Source organism: Barbus barbus (genome assembly GCF_936440315.1).
Source record: "Barbus barbus genome assembly, chromosome: 37".
In the NCBI taxonomy this organism is placed as follows: domain Eukaryota; kingdom Metazoa; phylum Chordata; class Actinopteri; order Cypriniformes; family Cyprinidae; genus Barbus; species Barbus barbus.
Window position 1 is genome coordinate 18,271,457 of NC_136715.1, and position 15,755 is coordinate 18,287,211.

Genomic DNA, 15,755 nt, shown 5'->3' on the forward strand with positions numbered 1-15,755 from the left:
AAGAATAAATAAATAAAATTCCAAGTTGAAATACTACCGAATCCCAGGAATGACCCTCAAATATTTTTGCATAATGCCATGATGTTGTGCTATTTTCATAACTATAGTATCGCTCCACAGACTCGTTTAAAATAACAGATAACTCCCACGTACTTGCGTCTTAAAACAGTTTGTAGTAAAATTGGCTTGAACGCCTTCAGTATCGATTTTAATATTGAGAAAATGCAATCTGATATATAGGAACAGATTTATAGAACTCTCAGATTCAAGGAGTTTGAAAAAAGGTGACTTCAAAATATTCCTGAAATCACGTGAAACCTTTTAGACAGGAACAACCGTGTTTACCGAGCACACAAATAAATATTTCACACTGATGCTCACTTAAGCTACGTCCTGAAGTGCTGTCATTTTAAATAAGGCGTTTCAGTGTTGTTCTCTGAAAATCTCCCTCGGAGCCTGAACTTCAAGGAGAAATGCAAGGACAACTGATTTACACTGAAACTACAGTACATCCCTTTAAGATCGACATTGTAAATCCAAAATGATTCAATGAATTTTTTTTTTTTTGTACATTTATATAGTTTAACAGTTGTTTTTCTTCACATGTACAACTTTCCCTTGATGTGCATAATGGAAAGACAATGGCATTACTGGAATTTTGTGTTTATTTCTTAAAAAGACAAAACAGTTGTAGAATATGAACATTTATGCACAGACAGAGACGGAGAGGGAAATCACTGGAACACAACTGTGTCCAACATTGCTGCGAGGCACTGCACAATATTGGATGTCATAAGAACATCCACATGCTCTTCCAAATGCCGTTTGGGATCCTACAAAGAGAAAGAGAATGGCAGGTCCATGAAGTCCTGTAAACCTCTGAGACTACAAAAGGACGTCAGATATTTAGAACTGCTGCCACTGATGAGTATTTGCCAGGTCACCAACAGTTTTACAGTAAATACAGCAACAAACCACCAACTGGGGGTGGATGATTTACCGGTAAACACGATTAACCGGTAGAGATCTTGAACTATCGTCTCTATTGCAGTTACATGCTCACGTGACATTACTGTGCTACGTGGTCACAAAAACATATAGTTTGCAGGCCTTTTAGGCACTGCGGTTTAAAAACAAATGCTTTTAAGCTGTTGAAATGCAATCAGCAGCAAAAGAACTCATTTCGCTATAAGTGAAGATGGAGCGCAGGAGTATTGAGTTATTATTGTCGCTTTATAGGCCTTGAATGTTTAAATACACATACTTTTGTGTGTCAAAATTCCCGTCTTTGAAACTATCCTCAGAAACACAGTAGGTCTAACAGAATCTGGGAAGCTCATAAAGTGACAGCAGTGTCATTCACGTTAATCAAACAACAAAAGAGAGAAAAGTTTTTTTTATACATTTGATTATTTTACACAATGTATGTAGTATTTCATATTTATTTGTTTTTGTCCTATTGCTTGTAATTAGTTAGTTGCACATGCTTATTTAATCACTAACTGCTTTTTTTTTTTAGGCTAGTATTAGTTTTTGGTGATACTGACACTGGTGGCAAGAATTAAGAAATTTCTATGGTATAAAACATTTTGATATAATACATTATTTAAAGCAAAAATAACTATCTTGTGATATATATCGTTAGCATGCAATACAATTACTCATATCGTGACAGAAGATTTCGTTCATATCACCCACCCCTACCACCAACAATATAAGGATAGAAACAAGAAAGAACTAATAACCTGTTTTCCAACGTTCTTAATGGCAAGTTGCTCAGGAGTCATCTTGTCCTCTTCCTCTACAGCCTGAGGGACAAAAACAAAATAATAATTAAAAAAAAGTCTATTTTTCATAAAAACATTCAATTTAAAATGGCCAAAATGGCAGAAGACGCAACTTGGGGGAGAGGAATGGTTGAGTAAATTATGTTATTTTTGGTTTCTTTGCGCAAAAAAAAAAAAAAGCATTCTCGTAGCATCGCAAAACTGAAGTCACTCCACTGATGTCACATGGACTTTTTTACCGATGTATTTACTACGTTTCTGGACCTGGGAATATTTCAGTTGTGTTGCTGTCTATGGAGGGTCAGATAGCTCTCAGATTTCATCAAAAACATCTTAATTTGTGTTCCGAAGATGAACGAAGATCTTACGGGTTTGGAATGACATGAAGGTGAGTAATTCATGACAGAAATTTCATTTTGGGGTGAACCAACCCTTTAAGGAAAAGCTGCATTTCAGCTTCCCACTTAGCTTCTGAGACTTGAGAACAAGAATCCCATGTTCTGGTGCTTTTTTGTACCTTATTGTAGTTCTTGGCCAGTTCGAGCATCTCTTTGACGATGGTCTCGTTCAGTTTGCAGTGTTCACTGTAATCCTGCAGGGTCAGACCCTCCATCCAGCTTTTCTTATGGAGGTTCAGCAACATCTGAACAAAAACAAACACTATGACTGACTAGTAACAACAAATGAAGAACGAACAGCATGTTTAAACATTATCTACAAGTTCAAACCTTCTGTTCCAATTCATTCTTCCTGTAGTTAATGGTAATGGAGTAATAATGTCTGTTGAGCCCATGAATCAAAGCCTGCACAAGAGAAACAACTCTTAATAAAATAAAAATAACAATATATGACAAAAACTTTTTAGAAAAAAAAGTTAAAATATTTATTGTACAGAGGCATATATAAAATGAACCTGAATAGAGGGCTTGTTGAGGTGTCCCAGGTTAGAAGTGGTTTGACGTGGCTCGTGACCCAGTACCATCATATTGGCATTTATTAGCCTGAAGGCATCAATCACAACCTGGAGAGCAACAATAAAAAGTGGCGTTCATGTTACTTCAGAAAATCAATGGTTTATAAAAATATGTATTTTTAATACATTATGGGAGCTACAAAGAAACCTCACTCTGTTTCTAGAGAGTGAGAGGACACCAGTAAATAAAATCTAATCTAAAATCTGATTTAATCCGAAGAAATACAAGATTTACAGTAAGAGCATAGGCTTTGCAACAACAGCTAATGCTTTGTGCTGTCACATCACATAGGCGATAACAGCACACCTGAGCTCACACACAGGTCAGATCTGCCCACGTGAACGCTGTAGAGCAGAGCAACCGTCAAACACAGATACATCACAGCCATGCACATACTAGAGGAGAGGTGACAGGCGGTTTAAGGTGGTGACAATATAAACCTCTTTTCCACCATCAGACCGAACAGCTCTAGTTGTAAAACCATGCCATTCTCAGCCAATTTAGATTTCTGCTGTGGTTCTACAAATTCAGGATTAGACTGCATATTAATTTTAAGACCGCTTGATACTGTAAACAATAAAACATTGAGTGTTAATGAGTTTGATAGCGTTAACGTAGCTTGCTGATGGAAAAATGGTGTGACGAATAATAATGAACTATACTAGAAAAACCATCATTTAGTCGCTACAGGCGTTCCAACAGCAAGATTGGGGACTCTAAACTAACTGTGATGGGAAAACTGTGCTGGGAATGGCTTCTAATTGTACTGTGCTTAATTAGATATGCAAAGATTTAAAGTACTTATAGAGATATACAAAAGAAAAATAAGTGGATGAGAGAAATAAAATAATAAAAGAAATAAAGAAATAAAAAAGATGGAGAGAAAAAGAATATGCAAAGTAGGAGGAGAAAACTCCCTTATATTATTTTTTTTTTTCAAAATTTTTTCAAATTCAAATTTTATTTGTCACATACATATACATACATAGTACGACATGTAGTGAAATGTATTGTACAACTGTCCAACAAATTGTCCAACAAAATTAAGAAAAACCTCAAGTTTACAAAAATACAAATAGAAAAAGTACAGTAAACATATATACAGAAATAAACTAGCAATAAAATAAAATAACAAATAGATATGAGAATAAAAAATAGATATGAAGAATAAAAATAGAATATGATTCTATATAGATTCAATTCGTCAATATTTAGTAGATAAGTGATGTTTCAAGAGTCTATATTCAAGATGACAGATACATAATTTACATAATATGTGAGACCCTGGGGACCACAAAACCACACTGTAAAAAATGAATCATGGGTCTTGTAATTTTCATTAAAAAAATTAAGGTGATACTTTAAAATAGTGTGTATATTTCATTAAAGAAATTGTGATTCAGTGTTGTGTAGAAAATATTGAGGACTTTTTACTAATAAAACCAAGAGATGTGTTTTCCTCATTTTTTTTAAAGGAATCTTCAGCAGTTTTGAGGCTTGAATTGAGGAACTGATTAAACTAAAACAAAAAAGGAAAGAAGGCCACCTGTTTATTTTAAGAGAATTAGCTCAATTTTGCAGTTTTATTTTAGAGGTGATTGTTAGTTCCCAGCATGCTTTGCATATAGCTGGATGGAGAGTGAATTTTGAAATTAAATGCTATTTTATGTGTTTTTGAGTGAAGGGAAACATCTATTAATGTTTAATGTTCAGTTATGTTTGACATTTGAAAGAGTTTCTGTTACATTGAAGATTCCATTGTACAGTGCAAAAGCTACCATTGTGCAGAAGAGTAGCGCATATGGTTCTGGATACTACACCTCTAAGGCATCAAACCTTGTTCAATGAGCAGTAGCTTTGCTAGTGCTAGTGCAGTACTTTCCAGTATTTCTCAAGTATTTTCCTACTTGAGCTGTTTGGCTGTATACAGTCTTTTAAATGTACAAAATAACTCAGTCAACAATAACTCAAATTTTGAGAATCAACTTAAAATAAATGAGCACATTTCACTAATTATAATAAATTCATTGTGTCATAGATTAATTAATTTAGGAGATTTTACATGATTTTTTCAGGTAGATTCCATTAAAAAATCAAGTTGTAAAAACTACTCAAAAATATTATGTGTAATATTGTTACCATAATTTTTTTAAGTAAATAGCCCATTCCATTTTTTACAGTGCAGTCATAAGTGTCAATAGATAGATAGATAGATAGATAGATAGATAGATAGATAGATAGATAGATAGATAGATAGATAGATAGATAGATAGATAGATAGATAGATAGATAGATAGATTTTGGGTTGTAACTATCTTTACATTTATATAATCAGAAAACATAACTATAGATATTAATAAAATTGCTTATATAACTTCATAATAATATATATAATATATAATAATATAACTTCAAAAACTGACTCATTACATCATACCTTGTATCACATGCGGAGCAATCAGTTTATAGCCCATTTTTAATTAGACTATTCTCACCAGAAGTCTCAGGTACACAAAACACCTAAGATACTGATTTTGAATAATTTTATGAAGAACACAAAATTGGATGTAATATTGAATATAGCAGTCGTCATTTACTCCCGACATCTGAACCGCTGAAGACGCAGAGGATTAACGTTACTTTCTCTTTGAACTGAATGTGCCGATCCCCGATCTGCCTAAATGTGTTTGTTTGCGCAAATCATTTGTGATCCAGCTTCATGTACAGAAGAAGTGAGTACAAGTGTTTTTTATTAATCTTTACAAATCGCCTTTCCTAATGATGTGCTAGTTAACCAGTTTCACGGCTAAAGTAAACAGTACTGCTGGTCACCCCACGGAAAAGAGGGGCGGGGTTAGCAGAGCTCATTAGCATTTAAAGCAACATGGACCAAAAAAACGGCTTGCTGAAAACAGAGCTGATTTTGATAGGGTAAAAAAGGTGTTTTTTACACTACCATTGAGAAATTAACCAAAGTATGTTATAGACTTTTAATTAAGACCCTAAAGAATCATATCAACTTGTGGAAAATAGGCATCCAATGACCCCTTTAATGTCTACACCTACCCCAACCCAAAACCTACCCTTACAGTAATGCAAACACAGTAATTATTGTTGTTCAACGTGGGAAAAAGGATGCAATATTGATGTGCGCATGTGCAGTAAGCCCTGGTAGGTGTAATGCTCGGGGGGGTGTATTATCATCAAGCACAGCAAAAAGACTGATAGGCCATGTAGTGCTGACACCATGAAGAACTGACAACACTCAGACTGTGTTCACAGAGAGACGACATGATACTCTGGAGGTGTGGGAATAAATATGAATATTTTAAAATGGAAAACAAAAAAGTGTAATGCAGCAACGAAACCTTTCAGGTCAAATGCTTCAACCAAAGTTAAAGTTCAACTAAATGTTTTATTGCCTATCCCACCCCTGACTAAATACTATTAAATAAAATAAATAAATTGAGATAAAATAAGTAAATAAAATTATTTGTCAATGACTCTGCACTAAATAAATTATTTTAATAGCTTTAGAATGTAAGCATCATTAAATTAAATGTACACTGCCTTTTGGTGTTTTTTCTTGTTTTTGAAAGAAGTCCCTTATGCCCACCAAAGCTACATTTATTTGAGCAAAAACACTGTTACACTGTATTTCTTACATTATCAATGTTGAAAACAGTCACGCTGCTTAATATTTTTGTTTATTCATTTTTTTCAGTATTCTTTAACGAATAGAAAGTTCAAAAGAACAGCATTTATTTGAAACAGAAATTTTAGAATGTCTTTAATGTCACTTTTGATCAATTGAATGCATCCTTGCTGAATAAAAAATATATTTCTTTCTTTTTTTTAAATCTTATTTACCCTCAACTTTTGAACAGTAAATACATTCATACATGCAAGTTATTATTGCTAAGGCTTGAAAAATATTTACATCAAATTGATATAATGGCTTTTTTAGGGCAAGTAATAAATATATATCTGCACAGCATGTCATTTGCTGTCGCTCTTTTTCATTCTTTTTTTTTATTTTATTTGGTAATGCCCCTATCCTTTTCCTATAATTCCTTCTCTTATAATACCCTCTTTTCCTGTTCCTATTCCCCTGCTCAGGGCTGATGGGGGAGATAGAGTCCTCACACTATCTCATGTGCTTCAGAAGGTGCTAACAGAGCTCAGCGACTAACAGCCAAGAAAAAAAAAAAAAAAAACCAGACTTCCAGGCATTCTCACACCGTGACAGGAAGTGTGAGAGCACATTCACATACAGAAGAAAAGAACCTTCTCTGAATTTCTGAACAATGCATGTGCATGAAGTAGGGCTGTGTATTGGGAAGAATCTGGCGATATGATACGTATAACTATACAGGGGTTGCGATATGCGATAATATGATATATCGCAATACATTGGGATACTGTAAGCAAGGCATATATTGGGATTTCTTGTATTTTAGGAATAGGATATATTTTTAGGAAAGCTGTCATTAAGAGCACACCACCATATTCAAACCTTAGCAATAAATAAATAAAAACTGTTTAACCAGAACACACTGGGATCTGCATTTGCAATTATTAGTCCCTGTAACATTCAACGTTACTGAACCACTTTTTGTGCAGTACGAGTCAATGGGGGAAAACTGAAGTGCTTGCAGAATTCTTCAGTTAAATGTATTTTATAAAAAAGACCATATATATTATTAGACCCTGCTTTAAAAGGTTCAGAGTTTAAGTTTACAATTGTAATATACAATGTCATAACATTTTGAGCTGAACAAAAAATGACATCTGCTTAGTATTAATGAAAAATACAGTGCTTGCAGGATTCTTAAAGAAAACAAAACAATTGTAAAACAAAACAAATACAGATGTTGAACATTCTCAGAACCTTTCAACTTGGATTTCACAGGTTTTTCAGTTTGTAATTTATGTTCTGTGTGGAATCGCCGAGCACCGCCCCAACTGCACAATACACCCCCAACATGAGAGAAAGCTGCCGCCGGCCGTGGCGGAACCGAGGTGGCACCTGCGCCTCACGTATATCAATATTTTCTTACACCCCTAGCATGAAGCATTAATATATGCAAGGAGCTGGTGACCCCAAAATAAAAAATACTTGAAACGATCAATTTCTTTAAAATAACTTGTGTATGTTCATGGACTGTTACCTTTCCCTTGACGCTCTGGATGGGATCGACCACTACTGCGACTGCACGTTCCGACAGCGCCTCAAAACTCTGCTGTGTGTTAATGTCCACGCCTGACAACCAGCAGCCAAAACCAGGGTGACTGTGGTACCAGCCCACAACCATCTCAGGCCTACAACACAGAGATCACAAACCCTCATCACCTGACATGATCAAAACATTCATCTCAAAACAGTAGTTCAATTTGCACCGTCACTCATCCTCTCACCTTCCCGTCTGCTTTAACATGTCCAACATCTTGGCTTGAAAAACAGGGTCCACGGCCTCAACGCTCACACCCTGTCAACAGAACAAACACCTAGAATCACTATAAGAGCACAGGTGAACACAGTGTGGAGTGTAAAACACACTAGACCTTGCGGTCACATACAATGTGACATCTTTTAAAATACAATAATAACTGAATGGAAAAATAAACCCAACTTTATATCATAATGTGCAAGCTGACGTTATGTACTCACTTTACAAAAAAACTGACAAAAATATGTCTCGAGTCCAAAAGCATTTACTGCGTAATGAAGCCTGTTAGAATGCCCCATAATGCAAGTTATGTGGCCAAAAAAAAAATTCACGTATGGGTTCTGTATGAGTAATATCACACAAACAAATGTGCAGTTTTCCTAAATATATGCGTGTACAACAGTTCAACAGATAAGAAGTTAATACAGAGCTAGTTATATTTTAGACAATATTGTCTGTTTTTTTCTGTTTGGCCAACAAAAAGAGCTCCAAACAAAGATATAGAGATATTACTTTTTGTCAATCGCACACCCCTAGTTGCCAAGACATGTTTCACTCACCGTTCCTGACTGCGGCATGGCAAAAACGTCAATCACACGTACGGTGTAATCATCCACAAACTCTCCCAGCATCAGACCCATGACTTCCATGGGCACACCAGCACGGCCATGCTTCAGCATCTACAAACAAACGATGAGATGGATTGAGAGTGAAAAAAAATACAATGCTTCTTCTGATAATGAAGTCATTTAACTTGAGCTTGTGCTCAGACAGCAATCACAGAGCAAAAAATGTTTTTGGCCTCAAATTAGTCTAATCATACACCCATAATAGCAATATAAAATGCATTAACAGAATAAAACTGAAATTGTGATAACAGCACCATGATATAAACCAAACCAGGAGAAATTAACCATTACAGTTACACTATATTTTGCAGTGTGAGAACAGGTGTGAAGGATAACGTGTGAGAGAGAGGAACCATGTGTATCCTGACCTTCAGCAGGGCGAGTGAGGAGATGTACACCTGTTCAGCTGTGTCCACAGCGGGGGCATCTGTGGGAGGACCCTGCAGAAAATACACGGTCCTGATGAGTCAAATCTCTTCAACGAGACACTGTTTATATTTGTCACAAGCCGATTTGACCAATCAAATCAAGCCAATCATTCCAAAGATAAGGATTTTTGATTTTAAAGTAAAATAATCCTATTTGATATCAGGAATGGAAACTAGTAAAAATGGCTATTTTTGATTAAAAAAAAATAATAATTACATTTCCACTAAAAAAGAATTTCTGATATCAAAAACTGTAAATGTGAGTTCCTGATATAAAAATTGCATAAATCACTCACAGACATGCAATTTTTTTAAATTAAAATTGAATTTTAACTAGTAAAAATGTAATAATTGATATCTGTAATTGCATTTTCACTAAATTAAATATCCCATTTTAAATGGAGCTACAGATATTTTACAAATTAAACAAAACACTCCTGATATTAAATATTATCAAATACTAACTAGTAAAATTGAATAGTTAATATCAAAAATACATATCCTGGCAATTAACCTGCATTAAATACATTTACCATTTACTTTTCTAGCTAGATACAGGTTTAAAAGACCAATCAAAAGAACATATGAAATTAAAATCATAGTGACTCAAATTAATACATGTAATAATTACAAAATCAGAGACCCAATCGCATCTGAAGTGGATATTAATAGCAGGTGTCAACAGCATTGTTAATTAGTCTGCTTATTAACAAAGTTCTTTAAAACACCTACTAATACAGTTAGAAGAAATGTGATGGTAATAAATGCAATTAAATCTGTAAACTAATTTAATAAATATAAAAAAAAAATTATATATATAGGTAAAATGAAAGCCTTTTTTGTAAACAAAGTTATATTTTTATTGTAGATGTTTTTTACGGATATTTTATAGGACAAAGCTGTTTATATCCAAACAATTATTATTCACAGAAACTAAGAGTGTTTATAAATTAACAGTTATTTAGAAATTTAAAGAATCGTATGTTGTTCAAAAATTTGAAAACAGTAGAAAAATAATTGCAGTTTACTGTACATATTCATTTTCATATAGATTTGAGATTGATCACTTGAATATATTAATAAGAACTTATTTAGATATTTAAGTTAACCTATAGAGGAAGGAATATATTATCTTTGTTGAGGGGGAGGGAATGAAGTGGCAGGAGATCTGGACACAAGTGCAGGTGCAGAACATGTTCACAGATTTGAGAGATGCAACTGCTAGCGTAGTCTGATTGACAGCAGACACCAAAAGTGTAGGACTGATGCCATGGTGATGAAAAGCTATCTTGCAAAATCTATCCATCAGCTTGAGGAACCTTTTTTAGAGATTTAGTGACCCTTGTGTAATTGTCATGTACTCATATGTACCTCAATTATCATAAAATACAAAAACATAAGACCATATGGATATGTGTGAACATCAACCAGCCAATCACAAGTCTACATGAATCCAATCAACACTTTATGACAATCAATTTTGTGTGAAATATTCTCATCTTTTAAACACAAAGCATGTGCAGCTGTAGACGGAAATAGGAGTATGAGAGCAGCACGACTGAATAGAAAGGAATCATGGGTGTTTTTTCCTCTCACTCTCTTCTGTGCCGACTGCTGGAGTGGGGTGTGAATCAGAGGGAGGCAGTCTGTTATAGGAAGTGTTAATTGGCAGAGAGAGCTGAGAGATGTCGCACCACCCCAAAAAAAAAAAAAAAACACCCGACACATTAAAAATCGGCAGCACAGGATTTTCTCTGCTATTTTCAGAACAAAATAGTCTTCGTTTTTAATTATATTCACTACATGTTTTGGGTGGGTAAGATTTTTTTTTTTATGTTTTCAAAAGGCGGCAAAAAATACAGTAAAACTGTAATTTTGTGAACTATTATTACAATTTAAAATAGCTAGTTTTTATTTTAATATATTTTACAATGCAATTTATTACTTTAATGGCAAAGCTGAATTTTCAACATCATTACTCCAATTTTCAGAGTCACATGATCCTTCAGAAATCATTCTTATAAGCTGCTTAATATTTTGGTGCAAACTGTGACCATTTTTTTAGGATTGTTTCATATAAAGCTCAAAAGAACAGCATTTATTAAAAAACATATATATTTTGTAACATTATAAATGTCTGTCATTTTAATGCATCCTTGTAAAATACAATTAAATTATTTTTCTTTTTCAATTCTTACCAGTAGCGTATTTTCTATTGACAGCAAGCTGGGCAGAACATACTGAAGGGCCTTTTTAATGAAATTTGAACTGTGTGATGGCAGGTGCAGTAAACATCAGTGTAGATATGCTGTGTGATGCAATCTTCACTCACAGATGCTGCTATACAAAGCATCATGTTTATTAAATATATCTAAATGTCTCAATAAATATTACCTGGCTGAGTCCGGGCATTCCCCCTCCAAGCCTCAAAAGCCGGTCCATTCCTTAGAGATAGACAAATATAAACAAGCAGTTGTCTTTAGTTTACAATCTTGTCAGTCTTTTCATATTAAAAGACCTGGGCACGTTCATGAACATTCACATTGTGGCTATTCAAAAATACCTAGATTTCCTAACTGTTTTCAAAGCGTAACTTACAAAAATATCCAGATGTCAACCCCTAAAGTTAAAATCAATATGAGCTTTTTTGTCATATACAAAAATCAGACAGAAGGTTTTCACGGCCAAAAAAATAAAACTCAGACCACTAGCATGCTAAGCTATTTAGCATAGTGCTATTTACACATAAGTTACTCCTATGAGCACATAAACAACAGCAAAACGACACTTTGTAGACTTAAAATAGGCTATTAAATAATAATAAAAATAGCTTGAGTTTACACATTTAAAACTTCATTTAATCTACAAACAGCTGTAAGAAAGGCTAAAAATGCTACCGAGACTAACTTAAATCACTCAACAACATACTAAAAGTGTTTAATCAACGAAACATCCTCACGGACAATACTATATGACACAAAAACATAGTTTTATGATATTAGATATGTATTATTCTTTACCTGTGCAATAATAAAGAGGTAATGTGTGAGCGAGTGCTGAGTTTCAGCCCGACTACAATGAATCAGCCAGAATTACCGCCGTGAAACCTGCCACAACATGGTTATACAGCGCAGAGAGCTCGGATTTTCAAAATAAAGGTTCCTTGAACCATTTTCAGAATTTTGCACTAGACAGTCTATATTTCAGTATATTTAATAATATAAATTAAAATAAAATGAAACACACACACACACATATGTGCAATGTGTATGTGTAATACATACATACATAGCTGCCAATGTACATTTCTATATATTAATTTATTTTTATTATCTTCTATTCAATTCTAATTGTTTACTCTATTTCGCTGGTTTTTACAGAGACACTTTTTTCACTAAAGGGCCATTTTGACACCTAGCAGGAGTTTGAGTTCTCACCCTACACTCATAATCCAGCGGCACCCATCCAGTGTGAGGTTCACATGACCTCAGATGATCACAGAATAATTGCGTGACAACAAAAAACATCTGATCATGATGAACCTCCCTCTGATCAACAACTTTATATTAAATTACTTATATTTATAATGAAGCTTAAAGACATTGTTTGTTGTTTCACTTGGATGTTATAAAGTGTAAAACCATATTGGAAATATGGGGGTTTTGTTATTTTATTTTATTATTTTTTTACATTGTTTTTATATTGAAACTGGAAATACAGGAAATAAAATAAAATATACATTTATTTTGTGATTTAAGACTCTGGTTCAATTAAATAACCAAATTCATGACATGACAATTTGTTTTCTACATAAATTAGATACACGAATGCTACTCATGCTTTTGCTGCCTGTGTCCAATCCAGTTGAAGTTCCTAACACATTATTTTCTCTATAGTCTCACAAGACTCAGATGTGAATAACGGGACAGTTTCCAGACAAAACAAAGCCGTTTAGCTAATTCAGTGATATAGATGTCATGAGAAAAAAGAACCACTAGATGGAAGACTTGAGCTGGGATTAAGTAGGCTACATGTGTTCCCCTTTGCTGGCTAATGAGGTCTCAGTGAGCAGCAGGTTGAACAGCAGCTGATACTCTTGTCTCTCGCCGGGTTCAGTGGCGGAGCCTGTAATCCAAGCTACTGGGAGGCTGAGGCTGGCGGATCGCTTGAGCTCAGGGCTTCTGGGCTGCAGGGGACTATGTCGATCGGGTGTCCGCGCTAAGTTCGGTATCGATATGGTGCTCCTGGGGGAGCTCGGGACCACCAGGTCGTCTAAGGAGGGGTGAACCGGCCCAGGTCGGAGACGGAGCAGGTCAAAGCCCCCGTGCTGATCAGTAGTGGGATCGCGCCTGAGAATAGACACTGCAGCACAGCCTGAGCGATACACCGAGACCCAGACTTTTCTTTAATAACTTACAGGATAACTAACGTTTTAATGCATTCTTCGAAGCAAAATTGTAACAGTTGATTTTATATGTTTGCTAGATTTAATTTTCAGATTTTTTATACACTCTAAAATACATTTTAATTCACTGGGTTAAAAACAATCCAGTGCTGGGTAAATATTGGACAGAGCACATGCTGGGTTGTTTTCAAATATTTAACCCAACCTTCTGGGCAGTAACCCAACCGCTGGGTCTAAACAATCCAGTCGCTGGGTTCGTCCATATTTTACTCAGCACTAGGTTATATTTAACCCATAATTTCTTAGAGTGTAGGTTAAATTATTCTAGATATTGCAAAATATATGTATTATGCACTTCTCAATCCATGCATTTAGTTTCTAGTCCCACTGAGTATAACCAAGTTATACTCTGCCTTGATCAATATTTATAAAAGCATTATATGCCCTCCATAAACAAGACAATTTACATCTCTAATATCTACAATCATTTAATACACGTGATGTTCAAGGATTGTGTATTATTTATTTATTTATTTATTTTTATTTGCACATGTGCACACAGGAGGTTTTTCTTCTCAGTAGAAGTTATAAGGGACTGGAGAAGGTGTGGAGGAGCTGTGTACTCTTTCTTCTGTGGAGGACAGAAAAAACATCACACTATTGAACAATGTTACAATATTTGATGAGCAATGTTCTGTTCCTGCTCCCTGTGAAAGAGAGAAAGGAAGAGTGAGATTAGCAGGAGGTTTTAAAGAGCCACTCAATCCTGCAGTTGGCCATTACTGCAGTTTTAATAAAAATTATAACAACCACTGATGATCATCACATTAGCTTTATCACTCTGTCATAAATATATGCATTTTATATCTTACCTGATTTCATGCTCTTTGCAACTGCGCTTCTGTATTTTTGCGAAGGTTCTCGTCTGTCATTTTTTTTATCAAATCTAGAGAGTCAATTGAATTACAAATGGGCAGCAGGCCTACCCATAGCTCTTGGTAAGTTTAGATGACTGCGAAATCATACTTACATCTTATCTCTAGGTTATTGATCAAAAATTTACGTGAACAATTATGCTAATATAGGCATGGCTAGCATACAAGACTTTATCATGGCTGCAACAAGGATGAGGCACATGGCCCAACATAAGCACCTTGTTTGTCCACACATCTGTTAGAAAATGAACATATTTAAATGTAAAACTACATTTAAAAATGATTAGTGTTACACATTAAAAAATGTGTTGCTTTTAAATCTTTAAAATGTAATTTTTAAAAATCAAAATGAATATTATCACCACATGATCTCATTGAGTTATTGAGAGTCTTGTCCCACTTCATTAAGTTTGGTTAAAGAATTATCTTGACTCATCAGCTGATTAATGTATTTGAGTAAAATATATTTAAATTATATACAGTTAGGTCCATATGTATTTGTACACTGACACAATTTTCATAATTTTGGCTCTGTATGCCACCAGAATAGAATTAAAATGAAACAATCAAGATGAAATTGAAGTTTGAACAAAGGGGTTGAACAAAAATATAACATATGCTTAGGAATTGCAACCATTTGTATACACAGCCCTCACCACAACCCCAATGACTGCCTTAAGTCTGGAACTCACGGACATCACTTCTCCATACTTTTTTCTTCCTGTCATTCTGGTACAGGCTGATCTTGGAGTCTTGAAGTCGTGGCCTAATGGTTAGAGAGTCGGACTCGTAATCCAAAGGTTGCAGGTTCGAGTCTCGGGCCGGCAGGGATTGTAGGTGGGGGGAGTGAATGTACAGCGCTCTCTCCACCCTCAATACCACGACTGAGGTGCCCTTGAGGTGCAGGCCATCAGCACGGAAAAGCCTAGGACGAATTCTAACTATTAGAAAAGAGTCTAATTATTAACAAAGAGCAGTCAAAGGTAGACACAAATCCGCCATTTAAGCAAGTAACAGTGAAACAATGGTAATGTGTGTGAATAGAGTATTAGCAATCTAAGCGAGATTAACGGCAATGCTAATAGCAGACTCGAGAAATAAAACTAGTGATAACAAGGCGCTCTGATTGGTTTTGTTTTAGACTGCT

At 34.9% G+C, this 15,755-nt stretch overlaps 1 protein-coding gene across 1 annotated transcript; it reads right to left on the reverse strand.

Moving 5' to 3' along the window:
- Nucleotides 1-567: 567 nt before the first annotated feature.
- On the reverse strand, nt 568-12,740 carry LOC306856666 (26S proteasome non-ATPase regulatory subunit 14). The gene is made up of 11 exons (XM_079396037.1): nt 12,289-12,740; nt 11,663-11,712; nt 9,209-9,280; nt 8,772-8,891; nt 8,180-8,250; nt 7,933-8,083; nt 2,701-2,808; nt 2,516-2,590; nt 2,305-2,430; nt 1,746-1,808; nt 568-833 (listed from the first exon to the last, which is right to left on the reverse strand). The coding sequence occupies exons 2-11, from the start codon at nt 11,708-11,710 to the stop codon at nt 735-737; spliced, it is 933 nt and encodes a 310-aa protein (XP_079252163.1). The 5' UTR covers nt 11,711-11,712; nt 12,289-12,740; the 3' UTR covers nt 568-734.
- Nucleotides 12,741-15,755: the final 3,015 nt, after the last annotated feature.

Coding starts and splice junctions, on each gene's coding strand:
- LOC306856666 (XM_079396037.1), bottom strand. CDS start 11,710: ATGGACCGGCTTTTGAGGCTTGGAGGGGGAATGCCCGGACTCAGCCAG. Junction 8,892..9,208: donor CCTCACTCGCCCTGCTGAAG/GTCAGGATACAC, acceptor GTTTGTTTGTAG/ATGCTGAAGCATGGCCGTGC. Junction 2,809..7,932: donor TCCAGAGCGTCAAGGGAAAG/GTAACAGTCCAT, acceptor GTTGCTCTCCAG/GTTGTGATTGATGCCTTCAG.